The following is a 24,641-nucleotide window of genomic DNA, read 5'->3' on the forward strand; positions in this document are numbered from 1 at the left end:
GGGGTTCTATGGGAAGAGACCAGGGCTGGGGATGGGGGCATCAGACATCCCAATGTTTACCTCACTGCTCTGTGACTTCGGCCAGTTGCTTAAATCCAGGAAACGGAGAACACAACGTGCCACTATAGGGCTTCACCTGCATTTTGGGTTCCCTACCATTGACCTCACTGGGTTGCCTCGCTGCTTAGATTATGTGCTGGATGTGGAGGTGCCTTGAACACTGAAACATCGTGCACACATTGGCTTTTAACTGCCTCTAAGAAAAAAAGACTCTGGACTTGCCCCATGACCCTCGAGGAATAAAATGGCTTTCCTGGGCACAAATCAGGTGCTCTCTCTTTTGTCAGGCGCCATGTTGTTGGACTGTACGTGGCTTGAAGACCACAGCCTCCATTTGTACCCAGAGCTTGGCATTCTTGCCTTTAGAGCCAGCTCTTCATTTCAGAATAAGCTCTGGTCATTCTGGCTGTAAGAGCTTCTCCAGAACTTCCCCCTTTCTGGAGCATTTCTACTAACTTGAACCTCTTGAGCTGAGACATTCTGCGGCTCCAGGAGTCATGCAGAGCATCCTGATTCCTTTTGATTCCAAGAAGGGGCTTTTGTCGAGGGTTGGCCCAAAGCAGCTTTTCAGTCTGCGTGTACCTAGCATGACTCCTTTCTTCAGTGCAGGTGAATAGCAGGGGTGGTGATGTGATTTTGGAGTGATGGGGGTGGGGGTCCAGAGCTGATGGCCAAGAAAGAATTCTTGAGCTGTCTTAGGCGCAGAAAAAGGTGATTTTACTCAAGCACGGGGACAGGCTCAGTGGGCAGAAAGAGTTGCACCGAGGTTGTGAAGAGTGACTGATTATATGAGATTTTCTATCCTGTGGAGAGGAGGGTGATGTCAGGACTCTGAGAAATCGAGTTTATAGGTTTCTGGAGGTTGCCTTTTTTTCTTGTAAATCATTAAGATAGTTGCCAGCTGATGGAGACTCACTTCCGGCCTGACTCTGATCTTTATCGGTTAACCACTTGTTTTTCCCTTTCCTTTTGTTCTGGGGCAGCCAGGAATGCCTGAGGAATGTCACAGTCTCCCACCTGGGGGGAGGGGGTTGTTAGCTCCTGCTTTGTCCTCTGCTTGCCTTTGGCTCCCTCATCCCTGGCACCGCACAGAGCCCATTTGGTTCACGCCATCAGGAGACAGGGCCCAGAGTGAGAAGCTTTCTTCTGAGAGCCCGGTGGTCTTGGCCTTACCACATTTCCTCCCAGGCTCCTTACAGTTAGCTCGTGGCAGTGATCAGTGGCAACAGAGACTGTTGGGGCTTGGGCAGTTCTTGCAAAGATGTCGAAGATGTCGCCTTTTCTGTCTCCAAAGTTCCTCCGTCCCCTGAGGGTAGAGGGTACCCCGTTGTGTGTCCCAGGAGTGGCTAGCCCTGTATTTTCCTGCTGCTCCACAAAAATCCATGGCCTTTCCTACAGTGTCCCCACCCTGGGCCAGATCTCTGTCCCTTGCGAGTAACCCGCACACGCTCCCGGCCATCCTGTTTTTGTCTTTTTGAATTCTGCTTGTTCTGGATTGCATCCACACGGGTCCCCAGTTGACAGCAGGTGTTGTGACCCATGAGGGCCAGTGGATGAAGGCGCGCATCCTCCTGGCATGTCTTGGGTTAGTGGCCACACGCTCCGTTTATAGGGGCTCAGCGCTCTTACCTACACAGCCGACTCTTGGGAGCTATGGGGTTTTTGAGACAGTGCAGCACAACCTTTATTGTTTTTATTGAACGCATGTTTATTGAGCATCTACTTTGCTCTAGGTGCCATTCTGAGCGCTGAGGATGAAGGAGAGATTTAAGGGAGGAGGGATGGAGTTCTAAGGGAGTAACTGATGGAGTGAGTAATAGTGGAAATGTCAGGCCAAGTGGGAGGGAGGTGACTTCAGAGCAGGATATTGGGAGATGTTTTTGTGTAAGTAGGTCCCTGAGTAACTCCCTAAATTACAGGGTCGGATCTGATGATGCTGCTCTCTTGGGGTGGTGTTCCATATGGGTGGCTAATAGTTTTCCTGCTGCAAGGCTTAGATTTCTTTCTCTTTCTAGATTTCTCCTTGGCATCACGAGGCAGGGTTAGTTCACTTAGGAAGTTGACTGCATGGACCCAGCCTGTCTGTTTCTGGAGGCACACCCTGAGGAAAGGAGCTGGATCTTTCCATGGCAACTCACAAAACAATAACTTTTCTAGGGCCTGCCTGTGAGTAATCACCTGGGTCTGAGTTTCACCCCTGAAAATCAGAAGGGGAGGGCTGTCACTAAGAAAGTCCAATCTGACTTAGGAGAAAATCCGGGAGGGTTAGAAACCCTTATTATCACAGGAACTACTTTTAGGGGTGACAGCGTGTGACATCGCATGTGCTTTGGGCTGTTCTACCACCATCTGCACACAGGACAGTAGGATGTGTCCGTCGGCTGCTGTGTGGGGACGTCTGGGACAGAGTTGGTGCGACATGACCGAGCATTTGAATAGAGCTTTGCACGTTGTCTACTTCGCATGTGAGACACTGGGAGAAAGCGAGGTCTGTGCTCTGCCACTTTGGGTGACCTGGGGGTTTACGAGATGCCCCCTCGCTTTTTCTCTTTTGCAGCTGAGTCATGGGGAAGCTCTGTAAGCCTGTGGTCTTTGGCCATCAGTGCTGTCAACAAAGGGACCTTTGAGTGGTGAGGACAGTAGCGACCCGGGCTCTTAGTAAAAAGGGAAGCAGAGGAGGCTTCACGTCTGCCCTCACATAGAACTCAACTGACCCTTGACAGATCTCATCAGGAGGACAATTTCAAGAGGAACCCTACCCCTGAAAAGGAGGAGTGTGTGTACCCAGAGGCTTGTGGGTGGATGACTGAAAGCAGGCACAGATAGGAGGCTCAGCTAAAAAACAGAAATAAAGCCTTTTGTCAGCATCTCCCTTCCCCGGCTTTTTTTAAGAAAAAAAAATATATATCTATTTCCCTGTAGAACTCAGACCCTTCCCCTAAACGTAGCATCTTCTCTGTTTACAGCCTAGGGTGCTTCTGCTCTTCAGCTACTTTGCACCCCCCCCCCCCCCAAAGATGAGGAGGAAACCCAGCACCAAGGCTGTAGGTCAAGATCAAGGTATATTAGATAGCTTATAAGCTTGGTGATAGGAGCTCTTTGTCTCCTCCCTTACTTTTTAATCTTTTTTTAAATGTTTATTTATTTTTGAGAGAGAGAGAGAGAGAGACTGAGACAGAGTGGGAGCGAGCAGGGAAGGGGCAGAGAGAGAGAGGGAGACACAGAATCCGAAGCAGGCTCCAGGATCTGAGCTGTCAGCACAGGGCCCAGCGCGGGGCTCGAACTCAAAAACCATGAGAACATAATCTGAACTAACCATGTGCCCCCTCCCTTACTTTTTAGTACTACCAGTTGGTGCTCAATAAATACCAGGTATAGATTTTTTTTTTTAAATGTTTATTTTTGAGAGAGACGGTGAGCGGGGGAGGGGCAGAGAGAGGGGGGGACAGAGGATCTGAAGTGGGCTCTGAGCTGACACCAGAGAGTCGGATGCCAGGCTCGAACTCATGAACCGTGAGATCATGACCTGAGCCGAAGTCGGATGCTCCACCGACTGAACCACCCGGGTGCCCCCTGAGTGTAGGTTTGAGGGTGGGAAGTTGATTGGCCCATGTTCCAGTGGCCTCCGTATCTAATCTTGAGAGCCCTAAATCTGAGGTCTTCTCTGTCTCGTTCCACCTCACGTCTGCGTTCTTTTGGTGGTAAACTCTCAGAACGCAGCTAATTGCTACTGTGCCCAACCTGGTTGCCATCGAGGAGACTGTAAATACTTGAGTTAGGTCTGAGCTACATAATTCTAAGAGTTATCTCTTTGTTTAGAAGATATTTCCCAAGAGTCATCGCTGCCCTTGGCCTTGTGCTGGGTGCATTGTGGGGAGGAGTCACACGAGGCGATGTTAAACGGTGACCCTGTCCTCCAGGTGCTGACAACCTAGCTGGGGAGACAACAACCACCGCTTGCGGAAAAAACAAAACAGCAACAACAAAACCCAAACAAAACTCAGCACTACATGAGAATAAGAAATCCCATGGGGTGTAACTAAGGAGTAAACCAAGTAGACTATGGCTGGAGATACCTCTTCCCCTCCAACAGCTAGACCTAGGAGGAGGTGCTTGGATTACGGAATGGAACATTTAAGACTGGAGGAATTACCGGGTGTTTGAGGGCCGTCTCTTCCGTGAATTTCACCCTGCTTATTGGATTTGGAGTCAGCTAGTCATGTGTTTGACTCTTAGTCCTGCTGTTAGAAGCTGAGTGACCTTGGGCAAATCAGAGATGTTTTCTCATCTATAAAAACCAAACTAGGGGCGCCTGGGTGGCTCAGTCGGTTAAGCGGCCGACTTCGGCTCAGGTCATGATCTCGCAGTCCGTGGGTTCGAGCCCCGCGTCCGGCTCTGTGCTGACAGCTCAGAGCCTGGAGCCTGTTTCAGATTCTGTGTCTCCCTCTCTCTGACCCTCCCCCGTTCATGCTCTCTCTCTGTCTCAAAAATAAATAAACGTTAAAAAAAATAAAAAAAAAAAAAAAAACCAAACTAGACACGATGATGCCAACTTTACGGGGTTTTCATAGGGATTAAATGCGCTAACGTGTGAGAAATCATTTGGCACACTGCCTAGCACATAGGAGGCGATAGTTTTGCATTAGTTCTTTTCCTTTTAGTTTGGCTAATAGCCAGCACCTCATCATTTAACCTAATGGTTAGGAGTACAGACCAGTACAGATGGCCTGAGCTTGAAGTCTAGCCTTATCACGTATCGTTATGTGACCTTGGGTAAGCTGCTTCAAATGCCATTTCCTCAATTTTAAAATAGGGATTAAAAGGGGCGCCTGGGTGGCTCAGTTGGCTGAGCATCCGACTTCGGCTCAGGTCATGGTCTCAAGGTCTGTGAGTTCGAGCCCCGCGTCGGGCTCTGTGCTGACAGCTCGGAGCGTGGAGCCTGCTTCGGGTTCTGTGTCTCCCTCTCTCTCTGCCCCTCCCCCCACTCATGCGTGCGTGTGCTCTCTCTCTCTGTCAAAAATAAATAAACATTAAAAAATTTTTTTAAAAAATAGGGATTAAAAGAGTGTGTGTGTGTAGTGTGTGTGTGTGTGTGTGTGTGCGGCTTAGTAGTTCTTAGAATGGTGACTTTGGCATGGTGAGCTCCACGTATCAGCTGTTATACTGTTTTTGTCTTTAAGAATCAGTTGGAAGCTTTCCTAATTTCAGTAGCTGCCGCTTTCTGCATTTCCCTAACCTCTTTTCCCCCAAAGGGCTGAAGAAGTCCAAGAGTGGCCGGGTAGTAGAGGTCCCCAGGATAGTCCTAGATTTGAGGACAAACCCTGTGAATGGGGAGGGAGTCCTAAGTCTTTTTTTTTTTTTTTTTTTTTGAGAGAAGAGAGAGGCGCAAGTGAGCAAGGGGCTGGGAGAAAGAGAGAGGGAGGGAGAAAGAGAGAGAGAGAGAACCACAATGGGCAGAGAGGGGAGAGAGAGAAAGAGAGAGAAGTGGTGCTCACCTGAAGCAGGGCTGGAGCTCACCCGATGCGCAGCTCGAACTCACGAACCGTGAGATCATGACCTGAGCCGAAGTCTGATGCTTAACTCAGGCACCCTGGGAGTCTTTTTTTTTTTTTTTTTTTTAAGGTTATTTATTTATTTTGAGAGAGAGAAAGAGAGAGAGAGAGAGCAAGAGCCAGCAAGTGGGGGAAGGGCAGAGAGAAAGAGCGAGAGCGAGCGAGAGAGAATTCCAAGCAGGCTCCACACTGACAGTGCTGAGCTCCTCTTGAGTTGATGAGGTGTGATGACTGTCCCCTGTGACCCTGCTTCCCAACCTCTTGGAGACCTCAGTTTAGCCTTTTAAATCCATAAACCCCCCTTGTGAGTTATGGCCTCCCAAATCAATGGGATTGTTTTTGTTCCTGATAAAGGTCTGCTACCTCCTTAATCCCGAGTTGGCCTTTTCAAAAGAAGCCAAGGGCTTGGATTTGGGGATTTCCAAAACACAGTCATATGAGAGGGCTTTGCGTGCACATTGTTGCTTACCGTGGCATTTCGTAGGAGCTGCCTGGAGCTCCTAGGTGGCTGGGGGCTCACTTCCACAATTAAACTGTTTGTTCAGCTTCAGTGTTTCAGTGCCCCGGCACCCACCCCATTCTCCGTGCTTCTTTCTGGAGGCATCCACAGACTCAGTGCCCGGATGTCCCTCTGAGCCTCCTCTACCGGTCCGAAGGTGCCTCTCCTGCAGAGTGCCTTCACTCTGGCCTACTCCCTTGCATTTGGGACCCCGGAGCCTCTGTTTGCATCATTTTAACCAGACGTAGGGGTAAACGTGTCTAAGTGCCGTATGAGAGTGTGCAAATGTATATGCTTTAACAGCGCCATTTTTGGGGTGTTTAAATGCCCACACCGGTACCCGCCGGGGATGGGCAATGAGTGTTGAAGTCACTTCCGAGTGTTGCACATAATTCCCTACATGTACGTGGTCCTGGGAGACAAAGCATCAGTGGTGGCGTCCCTAATGGTGGCCATGCCTGTGACACTGATGTCAAGCCATGCAGCCTCAGAAGTTAGACACCAAACTTTCCCTGCGGACTTTGTCTGGATTTACAGTTCCGGCCGCATCTTTCCCTAGGTCTGGGCTCACAGCTAATCTGGAAGGGGAGTGATGTGTTCCTGACAGACCAGCTAGCTGAACCCCGTGCATTCAACACCCATTTATTGAGTAAGCCCCTGTTCAGTTTACCGGGCACCAGACTCGTGTCAGAAAAATGGCAGAACACCAAAGGATTAGAGGAGTTTAGGGCAGGGAGATCTCTCCTCGCTAGGATAATCAAGGGAAACCCAGGGAAGGAGCTGACGTTGAGATGGGCTCTGAAAGATTAAAAGAGGGAGCCCTTTCCAAGCAAGGAAGCTGCTTGCATAAAGATAGAAACTAGACCATGGGGAGACTGGAATCGTGACTCATCTGATCTGGCCGGAGTACCAGGGATACAGCGGGAAGTAGGCAGAGATGGGACTAGAGAGGTAGTTGAAACTAAGTGAAGAAAACCCAGAACAGCAGGCTGAGGGGTTTGGACCTCCTTCCTCCCTCTGAGAGGGCTGACTCCTTGTGGTCCCCGAGCAGGGACCTCGTGGCCAGTGCAGCGCTGAAGAATGCACACCTGAGTACATGGCACATGGCAATGGAAGGGAGCTCGCAGTTGCCCATTCAAAGTGGGCTCCAAGGAGGGCCTGGGAGGGTTGGGGACAGAGTGGGTGTGGGAGGGCAAGATCAAGGGTGACTGAGAGAACTGAGAAAGAGCAGTGAGGAGGAAGGAGCTGGGGAGGGAAGATGAGAACCGGGGAGGTGGTTTGTCTGGCTGCCCTAAACAGACCATGCCTCCTAGGCCTGGTAGCTTCTCATGTCCGCCATTGCTGTGAGAGGGTGCAGGGGGAGGGCTGGGCCTACGGCACCTCCTACCTATCTGCTGCACAGTCTGTTCGAAGGAGCTCAGAATAACCCCGAGAGCTAGGTAGTATAACTAGATAATGGTATCTAGTTATGGATGGAACAGGAACAAGGAGGTAAATCCTCTTCTCACGGTCAGACATCTAGTAACTGGTAGAGCTGGGATTCAAACTCAGGTCTTTCTGACCCCAGAGCCCGAGCCCTTAACCACTGTGTTAGAGTGATGATGTCTCCCAGGGCTGTTGAGGCAGAAAGGAAGAAGGGTGAGGGGTTTGTTTTTATTTTATTTTGTTTTCAATGTTTATTTCTTTATTTTGAGAGAGTACGTGAGGGGGAGGGGGGAGAGAGAGACGGAGAGAGGAATCTTAAGCAGGCTTTGCACTGACAGTGCGGGGCTCGATCTCACGAACCCTGAGATCATGACCTGAGCTGAAATCAAGAGTCAGACACTTAACCTACTGGCCACCCAGGCGCCCCTCATTTTTAAATTGTACACAACATAGGTGTGAATTTCTCGAGGAGCAAGGTGAGCTCCCCATGAGGTCATCAGGAGACCACGTTTGAAGTAAGACTTCAAGCCCAGGGGCTCTGTGGCAGGGAAAGCTGCCCACCCAGTTAGGGGACATTTTTTACCCTTGGCACCAGGGAGCCGGCTCCTGGGAGCCCTGAAATCCCAGAGACATGCCCAGCCCTGACCTGGTGACTGTGCCCAGGGGAAATGAGACAATGGCCCAGGAATGGCCCAGCTCTGGCACCGAGAGCGGGTCCATCTTTGTCTGAATGGCGGGTGTGCTCCAGGGAGGAATGGGCGGAGAGGGAGGTTGGGCAAGTGAGAACCTGTTTGTTGAGATGGTTGCCTCCTACCGAGAAGGACAGCATCCACCTCATCAATGGCCTGGGTCAGGAGGGTGAGGTGCCTGGGACCCTAGCACAGGGCTCAGATGGGGACCAGTGGTCTGTCTCTATTCCGTTAGGACCAAAGACCTCACCATAGTGTTGACACAGAGCTTCCTGCCTTTTGTGGAAGCCCCAGGGTTCTCCTTTAATGGTCTGGGCATATTCATGACCACACAGCATTTGGGAGGGCAAGCTTTGTGTTCTGACTCAGTGGTGACTTGGGGCTTTGTTGAATGCCCCATTGTGGTTGGTGATGGGGACAGTGGTTCCGTGGATCTCAGAGGCAACATAGCACGTGTTGTATTGTGCAGTGGATTAAGTGTGGAAATCTTAGCCTCTTCGATGCCGCCTGGCGGATTTCTGGGTTTATTTATGATCTGTCAAATGCGTAATAAGCAAGAATGACAAGTAACGCATTACACGGAGTATGGCCTTTTGCTGTTACCCAGACCCCTCAGGCCGCACAGATGTGTTTTTGACTGTGACCTTTGCTCTGGAGGTACTCATGCCAGTGACATGGCAGTGGTGTTTAGATATCACCCTTGGGTTTGCAGAAAGGGCAGAAATAAATAGAAAATGAACACTGAGCATCCCAGCCTACCTTTTCATCCTTTGATTCATTGCATTTTTGTTAAACACCTTCTTTGGGGTGAAGTGAACCATAGTGATTAGACTCACAGGCTCACTCAAGCTCTGCCACCTAGAGCTGTGTGACTTTGGGCAAGTCGCTTCACTTTTCTGTGCCTCAGTTTCATCGTCCATAAAATTGGGTTAATGTCACACACCCCTCTTTCTGGGCTTATTTTGAGGATTGAGATACTCTGTGAAAAGCTCCATATTTTACTGATTAGTTTGCTAGGTTCTAGAGATAAATGTGAGCCCTGCCCTTGTGGAACTTATAGTCTGATTGGGGAGACAGATGTTAATTGAATAATCATACAAATATAAAACTACCTGTGTGGGGCCTGACCTCGGATGAGACATCAGAGAAAGCTTCCCTGAACAAGTGCGGCTTGAGCTCAGGCCTGAGGGATGTCTGCATTTACCCGGTGAAATGGAGCGGGAGGGCATTCTAGTCTGGCCAGAGGAGCTGGTGTAAAATCCTTGGGCATGTCCAAAATGCTTTGGACATTTGAAAGACAGAAAGGAGGCCGGTGTGATAGAGTCCCAGGGAGCAAATTGCAGACCAGGACCAAATGACCCTATGTGCAGAACTTTGCCTGTGGGTGTGTTTAGATTTTTACCTAATTTAAAAACAAGGGGAAGTTACTGCAGGACTTTAAGCAGAGGAAGGACATAATCCAATCACTTTTTGCAAATAACACTGGCTGCAGAGCGGGAAAACATCCGGGAGCAGAGCCCCATGGAAGCCATTGGGAGACCCACGCCCAAACTGTCACCCAAGCTTCCTTGATGGGTGATTAAGGATTGCCTACATATGCAAATTACAAGTACTCAGGACAAACCCCAGACCTGAAGGATCACAATGGGGTTGGGCTGGAGACCTTTTCAGGCGACATTGGGAAATGTTGCTATAGGTTCTGTAGAAATGAAGAGAACCTAACTCCACTTTTATCGTATTGTATTTATTTTTCGAACCCTGCTTTAAAAGCAATTTTTAAAGAGTCAGCTCTTGAAGAGCTAAGACTGAGACTGGTTTGACTGTCCATTGTGTATTTTGCCCATGACTTAATATTTTGCTGAGGATGATAAAACTAGGACATAAACCAAGTCAAACCGGTTAACGATGACTTTTCGTCATTTACATTCATGGCCTGGGTCTGGGTTTTGTGAGTGCAGGAGAGGTGCCTGGGTAGCACCCTCCCATCTCTTTGATTTAATCTCGTATTGACTTGGGCTGCAGGTCTCTGAGTTTTACTCTTGAGGTGTCCTTGAAAATTCATGACAGAAGTTGAATGGGTGAAAATACAGACTTCTGTGTTGGCTAGTATCATACCAACGTGTCATGGGAGATGGAAGGTGAGGTCAGGTTCTGGAGTCAGAACTGGTTTAGGAGGCCAGCTCTTCCACTGGCTGCCTGTGTGACCCTAGGCAGGGTGTGGACCATCACTGTTTCTCATTGTTGTCTTCTTTGTAAAGTTTCTTGGGTTAAATAAAAAGAATAAGTTCTGTTAGATACCCAGTGCACCGTAGATGCTCAAGAAATGAATAGCCATCCTCCCTCCTCTCCCCCATACATATTTATTTCCTTACCACTCTGAGTCCAATGTGGTTTGTAGAAAGAACATGGACCCTAATGGGCAGACCTGTGTGATACTGACAGCTTTGTGTAGATGAGAGTTTTCCAGCATCTGTCCATTCATCCGTCCATCTGTCCAAGTAGCCAACATGACTGAGCACCTACCAGGGGATAGACTTGAGAAGTGGGAGCCAAGTAGAGCTGTACCCTCTCACTGAACCCAACTCTCAAGAAGCAGGAATAAATATGTCTTGAAAAAACAAAAGACGCAGCAGTTGACAATCCAGTCCCTATGTTTTTGCTTGCCACGATGCCCATGAAAGTATGTCCAAAGCCAGTTCCCTCCTGGAGAAAGGGTACCGAGGCAGTGTTGCTATCTGGCTGGGTCACCACAGGCCCCTACAGCTGGTTGCTGTGTCCTGCTGGCTGGAGAAGGTGTCCGTGCTGGATTTGGGGGTAGAATAACACTCACTCAGGCCTAGTGTATAGACTGAGAATGGAGTCCAGTCTCTGAGGGATCAGGTGTGTAGTGTGGAGCCAACTGGGAGAACTTACTTCTCAAGGCAGAAGATTACTGAGGCTTGGTTAGCTTGTATCAGGGTCCTTTTGGGAATGAAAGAATCACAGAGCCTTGAATGATATCTCATATCTTCTCTCATTCTTGCAAGAGGGACCTTCCGGGGTTCTGTTCCATGTCTAAGTCTCCAATGCTGAAGTGTGTAGGAGGCCAGCTATGACCTGCAGGGGCCCTGTTTCTGAGCTGTGGCAGTTGTATTTGTTCCTTTGTCTAGGGCTGGCTTTTACCCCTTGAAGTCTTGGAGATAAGCACTTAAGAAGCTAGATTCAACTCTGGCAAATCATTGTGACCAAGGATCAGATGAGGCTCCAAGGATATCAAATATCTTCTCTTCTGGAAAAGCCTGCTCATGTGGCCCTTTCTCAAGGCTCTTAGCCCTGGAGGGCCGTGCCAGGCCCAGTGGAGGAGGCCCTGGCCTGAGAGGCCAGGAGATGTGTTTTCTCATCCCAAGTCTGCTAGAAGTCCTGTGGCCCTGAATGAATCACTTACCTTCCAGAACTTAACCTCACTCAGCCGCCACTTGGCCCTTTAATAATCAGGTTGTACTAGAGGATGACAAAGGAACTTTCAAACAATACTATTGTGTCATTTCAATCCACAAATATCACCATTTGTATTATCTTTTGTGTCTCTGTTTTAAACTCCCTGCCCGACTAGATTATAAAGCTCTTTGAAGGTGTGAACCCTGTCACATACCTTGGTACCTTGGTACCTTGGTACCTTGGTAAAATATCTAGCAGAGTACTTTTTCACATAGTAGATGCTTTAAAGATCTGTTTGATTTCTTGATTATATATTGGCATACTTGGAAGACCCCTACTCTGAGCCTATTGATGATGACTTTTGCAACAATGCCGGAACTGAGAACCACCATCCCAAGTGGTTGTAACTGACAGGCTGGAAAACCAATCAAGGTGGTCAGCAGATCGGAAGCCGGTGAATGGTGTTATAGCGTGGCATGAAAGCATCTTGCTTTCTACCTGCAGTTCCTTTCAAGTACACTAACAGACAAGTGGGACCTTAAGACAAAAGATTTCCTCATCTTCCTTCACTCTTGGAATTTGAGGCTTGCCTGAGTTCTCAGGCTATTTTCCAATTCCTGCCTTGGTATTATGTGTGTCAGAAGGGCTTTCGGGAGTTGTGCCACCTGTATTCACTACTGAATCAAGGCATTTCTGACCTTCGAAACACCCAAGTCGTGTTATCTGTCAGGTCACTGGAGTTTGAACTCTAAGACAGGTATGAGATATGTTAATTTGTTGGTGTGTGTGTATATGTGTGTTTATAGCCAGTGTTCAAGTCCCTGTGTCCTGTGTGTATATTTTTACGCAGTGGCATGTGACTTCACACTACAGATGCTTTGTAAATTATAAGTTATTTACCCAGTGAACTTAAGCTTTCACATTTGTGAATGTGGTAACAACTTTAGGCTGTCATCTCCTACCGATTGCAAGTTCTTGGGGTTGTAGGATGTAGAATTTTTCCCTCAACCTGTCTCTCAGCTCTAGGTTGACAGATCAGTGAAATGAAAATTCAGTGAAAAAAAAAATCAGCATTGTTTTTGGTCTACTATAAAGATGGAAGTATTGGAACGATTGTTCATTAGTCGGTAGCTAGAGAAGAGCCAGCCTGTATTGAGAACCCCAACTATGGTTTTTTTTTTCAGTAGGTATTGCTAATTGGGATGGTCAGGGGTATGTTGTCAATCAACAAAAAGAGTTGAGTTGTCAATCAAAAGAAAGATCTCTCTGGTATTTTGAGAGGGGGAAACAATCCCTGTTTGGGTTTTAAGAAGGACTGGAAGTTAGGGTTTATGTTTCTTATCAGGAGTCTCCTTAAATTTGTGCTGTCACCTCTTGGCTGTTGGAAACTGTGATTGATTGTCTCTGTCTTCTATAGCTTGGAATTGCAATTGGGTTCTTGGTCCCTCCTGTTTTGGTACCCAACATCGAAGACCAGGACAAGCTTGCCTACCACATCAGCATCATGTTTTACATAATAGGAGGCGTGGCCACTCTGCTTTTCATCCTTGTCATCATCGGTAAGGTCGTTAGTACACTGATGGGGGGACAGGAGGCAGGGAGGTTCTGCTGACTTGGGTGGGGGCCTTGTGAACATGGCCCTAGAATGCCATGGACATTTATAGAAACTGGAGGTCAGGCTTCTAATGGTCTTCAGATATCTTAGCCCATACAGTGCTAGCTGGTCCCGTGTACTTTATTAGCTGCTCAGTAAAGGTGTAACTGTAATTAACCAGTTCCCCAATAAAACCTCACCAGAATTAACGGGCAGGCTGCTGACCCTCTTGATGAAACCCCAGTGAGTCCTTATGATATATATCACAGACACTGTGCTAAGCATGCCTGATCTCCTTGAATCTTCAACAGCCCTATGAGTGAAGGTACCCTTATCAGTCCCATTGAACAAAGAGGAAAAGGAGACTTAAGGCGAAGTAAGTAAAAAATTCAAGATTAGATAGCTAGTAAGTGGCAGAGATTGGATTCAAGCCTAACCTTGTCTATGTCTAACTCTATACTTTAAATTTCTGAAACAAAACAAAATAAAACAGAATTGATCTGCAAACACTAAGAGTCTCGTAGATTCACGTGAGAATGCCTGGGGACCATGTTTTCTGAGGCTTTAAAAAAACTTATAAGAGGACTACATGCTCATTAGGGAACTATCTAGACAATACAAAAAAAGCATAAAGAAAAGAATAACCAGGGTGCCTGGCTGGCTCAATTGGTAGAACATGAGACTCTTGATCTCGGGGTTTAACTCATGACCCCTAGATCAAGAGTCATATGTTCTGGGCGGCTGGGCGGCCCAGTTGGTTAAGTGTCTAACTTCTGCTCAGGTCAGGGTCTCATGGTTTGTGAGTTTGAGCCCTGCATCGAGCTCGCTGCTGTCAGTGCAGAGCCACATCACATCCTCTGTCCTCCACTCTCTCTGCCCCATCCCCCACCCTTGTGTGCTCTTTCTCTCTCTCAAAACTAAATAAACTTTTTTTAAAAATTAAAAAAAAAAAAAAAAAGTCCTCTGTTCTACTGACTGAGCCAGCTAAGCACCCCCTTCAGGGTCATGAGTTCAAGCCCCACGTGGTAGGTCGACTTACTTAAAAAATAATAGTAAAATAGGGGCGCCTGGGTGGCTCAATTGGCTAAGTGTCTGACTTCAGCTCAGGTCGTGATCTCATGGTTTGTGGGTTCGAGCCCCACATCAGGCTCTGTGCTGACAGCTCAGAGCTTGGAGCCTGCTTTGGATTCTGTGTTTCCCTCTCTCTCTGCCCCTCCCCCATGCGCTCTCGTGCACTCTCTCTCTCAAAAATAAAATAAACATTAAAACTTTTGTTTTAAATGAATAAAATAATTAAAATTAAAAAAGACTAACTATTAACTTAACCCGTACTAGTTAATCACAACTACCAACCTCAGATAACTATTACTAGTTTTATGTGCCTGTGCATTTAATCATGGCTGTATTGGTTAATACGTTTTATAATCTCTTTTATCATCTGAGTGATATTACATGTGCTGTGATAAATTCAGAAAGAGCGTAGCAGAGGCTTTCATTGTCAGTTAGTCATTAGTCTTTAAAGGTTAACCGGCTAACATTCCATCTCACGGGATGAAGGTTTCGCTCTTCCCTGCCATTGTCACCGTCAAAGTGAACACAGTTTTATAATCCTGTGGCTCATTCCCATGTTCTCTTTGAGGCATTCTCTCCCCGGGGTCCAAGATGAGAAAGTCTGATGTCTGATGGCCTTTCAAAGCTGGTGGGGTATCTTGGGCAGACGACTTGCTGTTTCTGGGAGGGTGAGAAGCTATAGGGCTGTGGGTGAAAGCCACAGAACAGAAAGAACAGTCCGATCTGGGCCCCTCTTACTCAACCAGACTTTGAGTTTCAAACTGCAATGTGCCCAACTTCGGATGCTTGTGTTTGTAGCAGATGAGGGCCTGGGGCTTTGCCTTTGAAGTCCTTGGAGGCAGGACATTTCTACATTCTCGCATTTTTACTATCAAGCCAGATAGTGGCCCGTTGAGTCAGGAATTGAAAAATCTCATCTGGATTCTGGTTCGTGGCTGCTAGGTCCTTGAACAAACACTTGCTGTTGCGGAGAAGGAATAACTTCTTGCCTTGCTTTCTTTCCCCTGCTGCAAGGGGAGGTGAACAGGCAAGACAATGGATGAATGGTTTCTAATGGCAGGAAGTTATCCAGGACTATTTCTGGAGAAGGAAGAAGCAGGGCTCTGATGTTAGGGCTGGAAAGTTTTCTGGGCGGGGTGAAGATCTCTTTGATCTTCACGGGAGTAAGCCTCAGTTCCAGAGCTTCCTCTAACTGGAGTTAGGGGCATTCTCATGGCATGTGGGGGAGGCTACATGCAGCTTACCTGGATGCAACTGGGGGGGGGGGGCAATTTAGCCAAACAGCTGGTTAAACTTATCTGCCCCCAGAGAACTGAACAGCGATCAGGGCCGTCAAATCGATTGTACCAGCTGTGCTGAAAATCGAACATAAAATGAATGACTTCCCCACTGTCGCTCCCCAGTCCTTCCTGTCACGGTGACCACTCCTGCAGGGGTATGTGTATTAATCCTCTTGCCTCTTCATGAGGCACATATCAGACTCAGACTCCGACAAACTAGGAATGGACTTGAGGTTTTTTCAGTACAAGAAGATCTTTTCACTTATTCAGGAAGTATTTATTGGCTGCCGTGTGCCAGGCTCTGGGCTAAGCACGGGCAACACAGTCCGTTCCCCCCAGGAGGGGCTGCGGTGCTAAGCTATTCACTGGGCTCACTAATCCCAAAGCCTCAGCTCTCACTTCCTTTCTACCCGTGTACTACTAGTCTGTTATTTTCAGCGCTCTGCTGTGTGTTATTTGCTGCTTATTTGGGGACTCCTTGATCCTCGAACACTGCCTGGGAGGCCCAGCGAGTGCACCATCCAGAGGCCATTAAGAAAAACAAAAAGTCATCAAAGGACCACTCACTCAGCCACAGGCAGTGAGAAACAGCTTCAAGAGAGTGGGGGCTGAAGGATTTAATGGAAGATTTAATATTGCCTTTTTGCGTTTTAGCTGATTCTCAGATGAGGGAGCCAGCTCCTGTCCATGTGTTGTCTCTGCAGGGGTGGGGCTACAAGGATTTGCAGTGATCTCTGTTTCTTTCCTTTCAGTATTCAAGGAGAAGCCTAAACATCCCCCCAGCAGGGCCCAATCCCTGAGCTACGCCCTGGCGTCCCCCGATGCTTCGTACTTAAGTTCCATTGTCCGGCTCTTCAGAAACCTCAACTTTGTGCTGCTTGTCATTACCTACGGTAAGGTGCACGCGTGTCCAGGAACGTCCTTCAACTGAGAATGTAAGGCCAGAGGCCCGATGTGTCTGTGTGTGTTACTCTTTCCAAATCCCAAATGTGTGTGTAAAGTCATTGCTTTGGCTCAACCAAGGGAGTCAGCTGTGCCTCAGGGCCTTTGCCTGTTCTGTAAAGTTCTTCTAGAAAACCATTCCTTCCCACGTCAGGTTGTCTGGCAAAAATGCCTGCTGATTCTCCAAGTCTCACCTGAGTATCACTGCTATAAGGCAGTATTAGGTGACCTTTACCTCTTTTATTGTGCTGTTCCTGGTACATCTTAACACTCAACATTAAAAACAAAACAAAACAAAAAACACTTCCAGGGGGCCTGGATGGCTCAGTCAGTTGGGAGTCTGACTCTTGATTTGGCTCAGGTCATGATCCCAGGGTCATGGGATCAAGCACTGCATTGGGCTCTGTGCTGAGTATGAAGCCTGCTTAAGATATTCTCTCTCCCTCTCTCTCTCCCCCCTCCCCCTCCCCCTTTGCCTCTCCCCCACTTCTCTCTCTCTGTCTCTCAAATAATAAAAAAATATTAAAAAGAACATTTCCAGGTCTGTCTTCCCACTAGACTGTGAACACCCTAGGAGTGGGGATTTATGGCTTTTCATCTTTATAGTTCCTTAGCAGTGGCCATCCTGGTGGGGATACTCTAACAATTGTTGAGTGAGTGAATGAATGAATGAATGAAGAATGAATGAGTACATACATGAATTTTGCCACAGGAACTACTCCTCAACCAACCCTCCTTCATCTTGTAACACTGACTCCTTTTTTACCTGAATGCAAGACAATATCCCTGTTTCATTTTACTTTCTTGGCTTTTGGTAAGATACATTTGCACATTTATGCTGGTGTATTGGCTTTCCTTTTTTTTTTTTTCTTTAGGTTTATTTATTTATTTTGAGAGACTGAGAGGCAGAAAGAGAGGGAGAGAGAATCCCAAGCAGGCTCCGTTCTGTCGGCCCAGAGCCTGACGCAGGGTTCAGTCTCACAAATGGCAAGATCATGACCTGAGCCAAAATCAAGAGTCAGATGCTTAACTGACTGAGCCACCCAGATGCCCCGGCTTGCCTTTCCAACATGATGTTTTCTGTGGCTCCTTTCCAACCTTTACTAAGAATGGAGGACCAGGCAGGGGCAAGGGCGGAGCTTCGTGGCATTCCATTAAAGAGGGTCTTTACAGACCCATTCAGCTATACGGCTGTCCAGCCTCCATTTGGCCATTTAATCTAGTAGTTCGTTTGATTAAAATCAAGAGTCAACAAGTGTGTAACATGCTTAGTAACCATAAGAAAAAAAGAAATAAGATTGGTTTGACATAACTTATGTTTGGTGAAATCCCAGTTGGCGATAACCTTACGTTTTCTGATGGGTCGCAAACCTTGAATTTTAAAGCAACAACAGCATTTACTATGTGCCAAGACCTTTCATGTATGATTTTATTGGACTCCCATCACATCCCCATTTAACAGATGAGAAAGCTGAAACTCAAGACAGATTAGGTAAGTAGCTCAAGAACACACAGCTTCGGATTGTCAGAGTCAGGATGCAAAGACAGGTTTATCTAACTGCAAAGTCTACATGCTTAATGCCTATACCCATTTCTAGAATTGTGTCAGAGTTTCCTGTTAGGCTTATCATGCACTTTATCTAAATTAAAGTGTTTATCTGCTGAGACACTAGGTAAGAGGTAGTATCATCCCCAGTAGAGGCACACACCTGTTTTTCAGTCATTCGCAAAAAAATAAGCGACCTCTCACCTAGAAAAGTGCTAGATGGGTCTTCAAGGTCTCAGGTCTCCATTTCTCATTCTTTCCAGCTTTTCAGTTCTGAATATGTCTCTGCATTCAACCACAATATAAAGACAAAATTTCCAATATTTAAGATGCCCAACTAAAGAAGTTATATGAGTTGCCCATCACTGGAAAGTATTCAAGTGTAGATGGGACCAGTCACTTAGTGGGGATATTGTAGAGAGTATCGGGCTGTATAGATGGACAATAAAACCAGATGACCTTTGGGATCCCTTTCTTACTGAGGATTCCATGGTTCCAAGAACTTTCGCTTTTCCTCGAGTTAAACATCTCAAGTGTGTTGACCTTTGATGACCATAAACCTTACTGCATCTGATAACAGGGTTTTTGGGGCCTCCCTTGGGATTCTGAGGCAGATGAGTGCTTAATAAATATTTCCTATGGAAGAGAATGATGATGGTGGTGATAACTGGGCAATGATTTCATTCTAGAGGCAGGGGAGCAAAGCAACTCCTCCTCTTTCCCTCTTGCATGGCTGTTTGCTGATATGGTCTTTAATTTGGCAGAGTGGTTTTAAACTTCTGGACACTCATCTATTGGGTTAAATGATCACACAGGAAATAGATAGGGAGGCACTTCTGGAATGGTGGGGTGAGGACCTTGGATAATCTGTTCTATCATAAAGCAAAAAGTACAACCGGCAAACATTGTCAAAATCAAATTTTCAGAACTCTGAAACAAAGGCTTGCAACAGCCCAAGGGACATTTATTTAAGAAAAAATGGCTGAATAATGGTAAGAACAGTGAGCTTTGTGTTTTAAGTTGCCCTATTCCAATCCGCCTCTCCCAGTCTCTGTGGTAGCCTTGACAACCAGCAGCCTCGCAGCCGTGGTAGTTGTGAGAACTTAGAACCAGCAGCCTCACAACCACCGGATGGGGCAAAAACAATTTTGGAGCTCTCCCAAAAGCCCCATCCCTAGGTGATTAGTTGATATCCGACGGTTCCTTAGAAGAACCCCATTCAGAGGACTTGCCTTTATTTAACTTGACTCAGAGCTTGCTCTGTGGGAAAAGCGCTATTTCCAGGGCATTTGTTGAAAACAATCCCTGTTTAACATCATAGCTGCCTAAGGGAATAATACCAGTTGGGGGTAAACAGGAGGCTGGCCAAAAATCTTGCAAGGGAAATCTAGAGACTGAGACGTTCAGAGGGGCTTTGGAAACCTCTGACATATTGTTAGGAATCTAGAAGTCCACATGCACCTGCCCAGGGAAGATCTGAGAAAGCCCTAAACTCTCACCTCTGGCCCACCTTGAGGCTCTACGCGAGGAGGAAGTGAAGGCTAAGGCAGAGTTGTCACGTGCCTGCTGGAGCCTGGAAGGAGAGGCCCAGCCCCCACACAGAGGATGTCCTGGGCAAAGGTGGAGACTAATTAGTTTAAGGCATTTAAAGAAATCTCTGTCTAAACATTAGCTCACCAAACAGCAGCAACAGCAACAGATCCTGGCGAGGGAGGAGAATCTCATTTCCAGAGTTGATATGGTATTTAAAATGTCCAGCTTCACCTAAAGATTGTGAGACATACGAGTATGGCCCATACACAAAGGGGAAAAGGAAAAAAACAGTTAAAAGAAACTGTTCCTGAGGAAGCCCAGATGTTGAACATAATACAGATTGTAAATCAACAATATAAATACACTCAAAGAACTAAAGGAAACCATGCCTAAAGAATGAAAGAAAAGTAGAGAATAGTGTCTTACTAAGTAAAAATATAAATAAAGACAGGGGCAAAAAGGAACCACATAGAAATTCTGGAATTGAGAATACACTAACTAAAATGAAATATTCACTGGAGAGCTCAAAATCAGATCTGAGCTGGCAGCAGAAAAAAAAAATCAGTGAACTTGAAGACAGATCAAATGAAATTATCCTGTTTGAGGAACAGAAGGAATGAAGAATAAGGAAAAATGAGCAGAGACCCTGAGACCTGTGGGAAACCATCAAGCAAACCAACATATGCATATTGGGAGTCCCAGGAGGCTAGGAGAGAAAGGGTGGGAGTAAATTGTCATTGAAATTGAGATCATGCTAGCCCAAAAACCCCAATTCATTTCTGAGTCTTTGGGAGCATTTGATTCCATGGTGTATCCATAGAATTTATTAACTTTTTGAATCAAAGGCCTAGGGTTATTCCAGTGAGAGGGAGTGAAACTAATCTGGATGTTTGCATATATGCCCATTTCATTATAGTCAGAAAACCGCAAGCCTTTTTTCCATGTAGATAATTGGACTTGGCAGCAAGGCTCTTGGCCAACAAGGAAATGATTCTTAGGCTTAATCACAGATTTGGAAAAAGTTTTATTGAGCTATTATTGTGTGTCAAGGCACCATGTTAAGTGCTTTACATGGATTATCACATTTTATCTTCAAAACAAACCCATGACATAGGTTCTTAAGTCCATTGCATTTTTATACATGAGGAAACTGAGGCTCTGTTTAGTTCTTTGCCCATAAATGGACACCTAGCAAGCAACAGAGCTTGGGGTTTTGTGTTTTTTTTTTTTTTTTAATGTTTATTTTAGAGAGAGAGAGAGAGAGAGAGAGAGCACATGAGCAGGGGAGGGGCAGAGAGAGAGGGGGACAGAGAATCTGAAGCGGGCGTGTTGACAGCAGGAAGCCCAATTTAGGGCTCAAACTCATGAAGCGTGAGATCAGGACCTGAGCCAAAGTTGGATGCTCAACCGACGGAGCCACCAGTCACCCTGCAACAGAGCTGGGATTTAAATTTCTGTCTGTCTGACACCAAAGCCCATTTTCGTAACCACCATGCCATTTTGCCTCCCCATGCAGAAAGGAGCATCTTAGAAACAGAGCCAGAGTTCTTTTAGTCCCACTTGCCTGAGTGGTCTTTGGGTCTAACTAGGGGAGTATGTCCTTCCTCACATTCAGTTCTCCAGACCAGTTGCCAGGGGGTTGTCTTCTTCTAAGTTGCAGATCTAGAGTTCTGGGGTTTTTGAAGCAGGACCAACTTACATTGACCAGCCATCTTTGGGATTTGGAAGTGACGGGGTGTTGGCCTTAGTGTATCTGTCTGAGGTTTATAGGTCATGTAAAGGCAGTGTTGGGCACTGAAGCCACCCAAGAATCTCTGTTCTCTTCCAAATTAAATCAGTGCTCCAAATTATGAACAAAACAAAACAAAACCCTCTATAAATTCAACTAGATGCTTTGAAGCCCTCAAGAATTCCCCCCACCCTTCTTGCAGTTTCAGGTTGGGCTTTGAAGAAGAAGATGGTTCATACTTTTTATACTGTACATTTGATGTTCTGTTCTCTGAATTATATGCACTTAAGAACATGCAGCTAGAATTGAGCAGATGATAGCATTTCATGGGCACATTTGCTGGACGTGGGTGGACATATCTTCGAGTAAGTGCCTCAGGTGCTGGAATGGTGAGTTTAGAGGAGTCTGAATTTTGATGTCAGCTCTGTCAATTACTGAGAGTACCTCCTTCACCCATCCTGTGCCCATCCTTTGTCTCTCTAGTTATCCTCCTCTTGGAAAATAGGAATCAAATTTGCTTCCCATAGGAGTGGAAATGAAAGCTTTTAAAGCAATTGCAAATAGACGCTGCATGAATCCATACTGCTGTTGTGTTGGTAAATTTGCTGATGTCCTACATACTTTCATTGGTCTGAACTGGATTTCACCAAGTAGGGAGTAACTCCTGTGTAGATGGCGGGATGTCCAGTATTGTCTTCATAATGGCTTTCCAAGTGCCTCTCCAAGCTGCTGAGTCAGCTGCCCAGAGCAGACCCAGTGAAGGCTTTGGAGGGATTCCAGGGGCTTTTTCCTGTAGGCCTCTGGTCAGACCCTTAGAGGGAGGTTTGAGAGATAAAATAAAGGCTATCTGGCTAAATTTGAATTTCAGATAAACAGCACATTCTTTTCAGCATAAACATAAACAGGTCTCATTCAGTATTTGGGACATATTTATGCTAAAAAAATTGTTATCTGAAATTCAAATGTATTTGGATGTATTGTGTTTTTTTAAATGTTAATTTGTTTTGAGAGAGGAAGAGTGCAAGCAGGGGAGGGGCAGAGAGAGGGAATCCCAAGCTGGCTCCAGTGCAGAGCCCGACTGTGGGCTTGATCCCAGGAACCACAAGATATGACCTGAGCTGAAATCAAGAGGCAGACAGATGCTCAACGATTGAACCACCCAGGCACCCTTGTTTTTGTTTTTTCTAAATCTGGCAGCCCAACTTAGAGGGGAGGGGAGCAGAGATGGGGTTGTGTTTGATGTTGCTGAAATATCACAGGAATAAGAGACCATGTCCTCCTCTAGTAAAGGGGAGAAATCCCTTCTCCAAGGTTGGCAATGCAGGAAGACGCAGGGCTGGAACCAGATTCTCCACAGATCTGCCAGAGTCTGGGGTCAGGGGGGGTCTTCAGATGTGTATCAACAGAGGGTGTGGTGGGAGTGAAGAAAAGAACCTTTCTTTGGCTACCTTCTCCTAGGGTCCCTAGGCCTTGCTTTCACATGGCCTCCTCTGCTGTCTTATCATCAATGGCGTAACAACTGCCATGCTGAAAAAAGTTGTTGAAAAGGCTCCTCTTCTAGAGAATGTCCTCAAAGGGACTACTTTTCCATGTTATCTCCCAGCCTTGCCTTCAGCGATGCTTCTGAATAATCTTTCAGTGTTGGGCACCCAAACTCAGAGCTTCAAAGACACCTTCCCTTGGGGCTCTCAAGGGCTTTACCACTGTCCCCACCTCCATAGGTGCTTTATGGCCCCCACTAAGATCCTGCTTAAGAGTGGGAATAATAGCCTTCTCATGATTCCCTGGAGCTTTGCTGAGGTCAGGCTGGCCCTTTAAAATGAGGGTTTACTACAAGTTAAGGAAGGACAGAAGGGGAATGAACACACAGTATCCGGAACCTAGAGATAGAATCTGGGATCAGTGTTTCCCAAGCTTGCCTGATGATAGAATCCCCTGGGGTGTTTGTTTGAGTGTGTGCCTAGATTTCCTTGCCTTTCTTCTGGACATTCAGACTCCCAAAAGTCTGGGTGAGGGCCTGGGAATTTGCTCTTAAAAAGCATTCCAGATGATTCTCGTTTGCAGCAGGGTTGAGGACCTCTAAAGTAGGTGTGTTATGGGTCATTCTCATGGTCACGAAGTCCCTTCCCATCCCAGCTGCCACCATGTTAACCCCAGCACCTGGGAGCATGGGCCTGGTCTTTGATCTTCTGTATTCCCAAGGCCATTTATTCCTGAGCTCTAGTGAGTCTAAGAAATGCCCAGGTTTGTTTGTTTGTTTGTTTGTTTTTGTTGTTGTTGTTGTTATTTTAAAATTGAAGATTCCTAGCTCCATTCCAGGAGGATCAGATTTAGTAGATTCAGGGTGGAGTCTAGGAATGTGCATTTTTAAACTCTAAAGCCTTCTAATGCCAGTGGTCTCTGGACCACAGTTTGAAAAACAGTTTGACAAAGAAGAGAAAGTGATGACACATCCTTTCCTCCTTCCTAAATCCCACCTCCTCAGTGACAGGGACTTCTCCCAGGTGACTGATACCAGCCATGACCAGGCCTTTCAGGGAAGAGAGTGTGGCCCTGATCTGACAGACTTACCTTGCTGTGGATAATCAGACCTGAATATCACTCAGGAACCTTTATTCGTACAAAGGAAATTCACACCGAGGGCAGAGCATGCGTTTCATTCCTGCCCTTCAATGTGGACGTCGAACCCCTTGGTTTGGACAGTGGAGTGAACTTGTGCTGTTTAACTGTGTCTGGCAACCTCTGACAATATGGGGAGGGACACCTAGATTAAAGATTGATTCAGAAACTGTGCAAAAACTCCTAATTCCTCTAGCGTTGGACTGTAGAAACGAAAGAATGGCAGCAGCCTTCCAGGGTGAACTCCTGCTCCTCTCCCCTTGACCCCTTCCTAGCTTTAGCCCTGATTCAGTCTCCAGCCTGGGGGGGAGTGGGGGATGGCTATTGGTAGATCCCACTAGTCTGGCTGAGCCACTGGGTCTGAAACTTGAGCATTATCAGAATTACCTGGGGGGTTTGTTCAAATACAGATTTCCCAGCACCACTCACAGAGTTTCTACAGCAGTGGGTCTGGGGTGGGGTCAGGAATTTGCATTTCTAACAAGCTTCCAGGTGGTGCTGATAGACCACGGACTACACTCTGGGACAGATTCCTCTAAACCATTGAGCCCCAGAGAGAGAAACCCCTCAGCTTTAATAGCGCGGGTCAGCCTACTTGGGACTGGATGTCTCTGCCTTTCTCAGGGTCACAAAAGTGATGGTGTTTGGGGTTGGAGGTTGGCTCCCAGTCCTCTTGGATCATTTC

The 24,641-nt window shown here is 46.7% G+C and overlaps 1 protein-coding gene across 2 annotated transcripts in view; it reads left to right on the forward strand.

The window, feature by feature from the left end:
• Positions 1 to 24,641, forward strand: part of FLVCR2 (FLVCR heme transporter 2) — a 55,331-nt gene that overhangs the window by 16,473 nt on the left and 14,217 nt on the right. For both annotated transcript variants that reach the window (XM_042943836.1, XM_042943837.1), the window contains exons 2-3: positions 13,060 to 13,201; positions 16,340 to 16,480. In XM_042943836.1, coding sequence (XP_042799770.1) covers positions 13,060 to 13,201; positions 16,340 to 16,480 — 283 coding nt within the window. The remainder of the gene's footprint in view (positions 1 to 13,059; positions 13,202 to 16,339; positions 16,481 to 24,641) is intronic.

This window comes from Panthera leo, chromosome B3, assembly GCF_018350215.1.
Source record: "Panthera leo isolate Ple1 chromosome B3, P.leo_Ple1_pat1.1, whole genome shotgun sequence".
NCBI lineage: Eukaryota > Metazoa > Chordata > Mammalia > Carnivora > Felidae > Panthera > Panthera leo.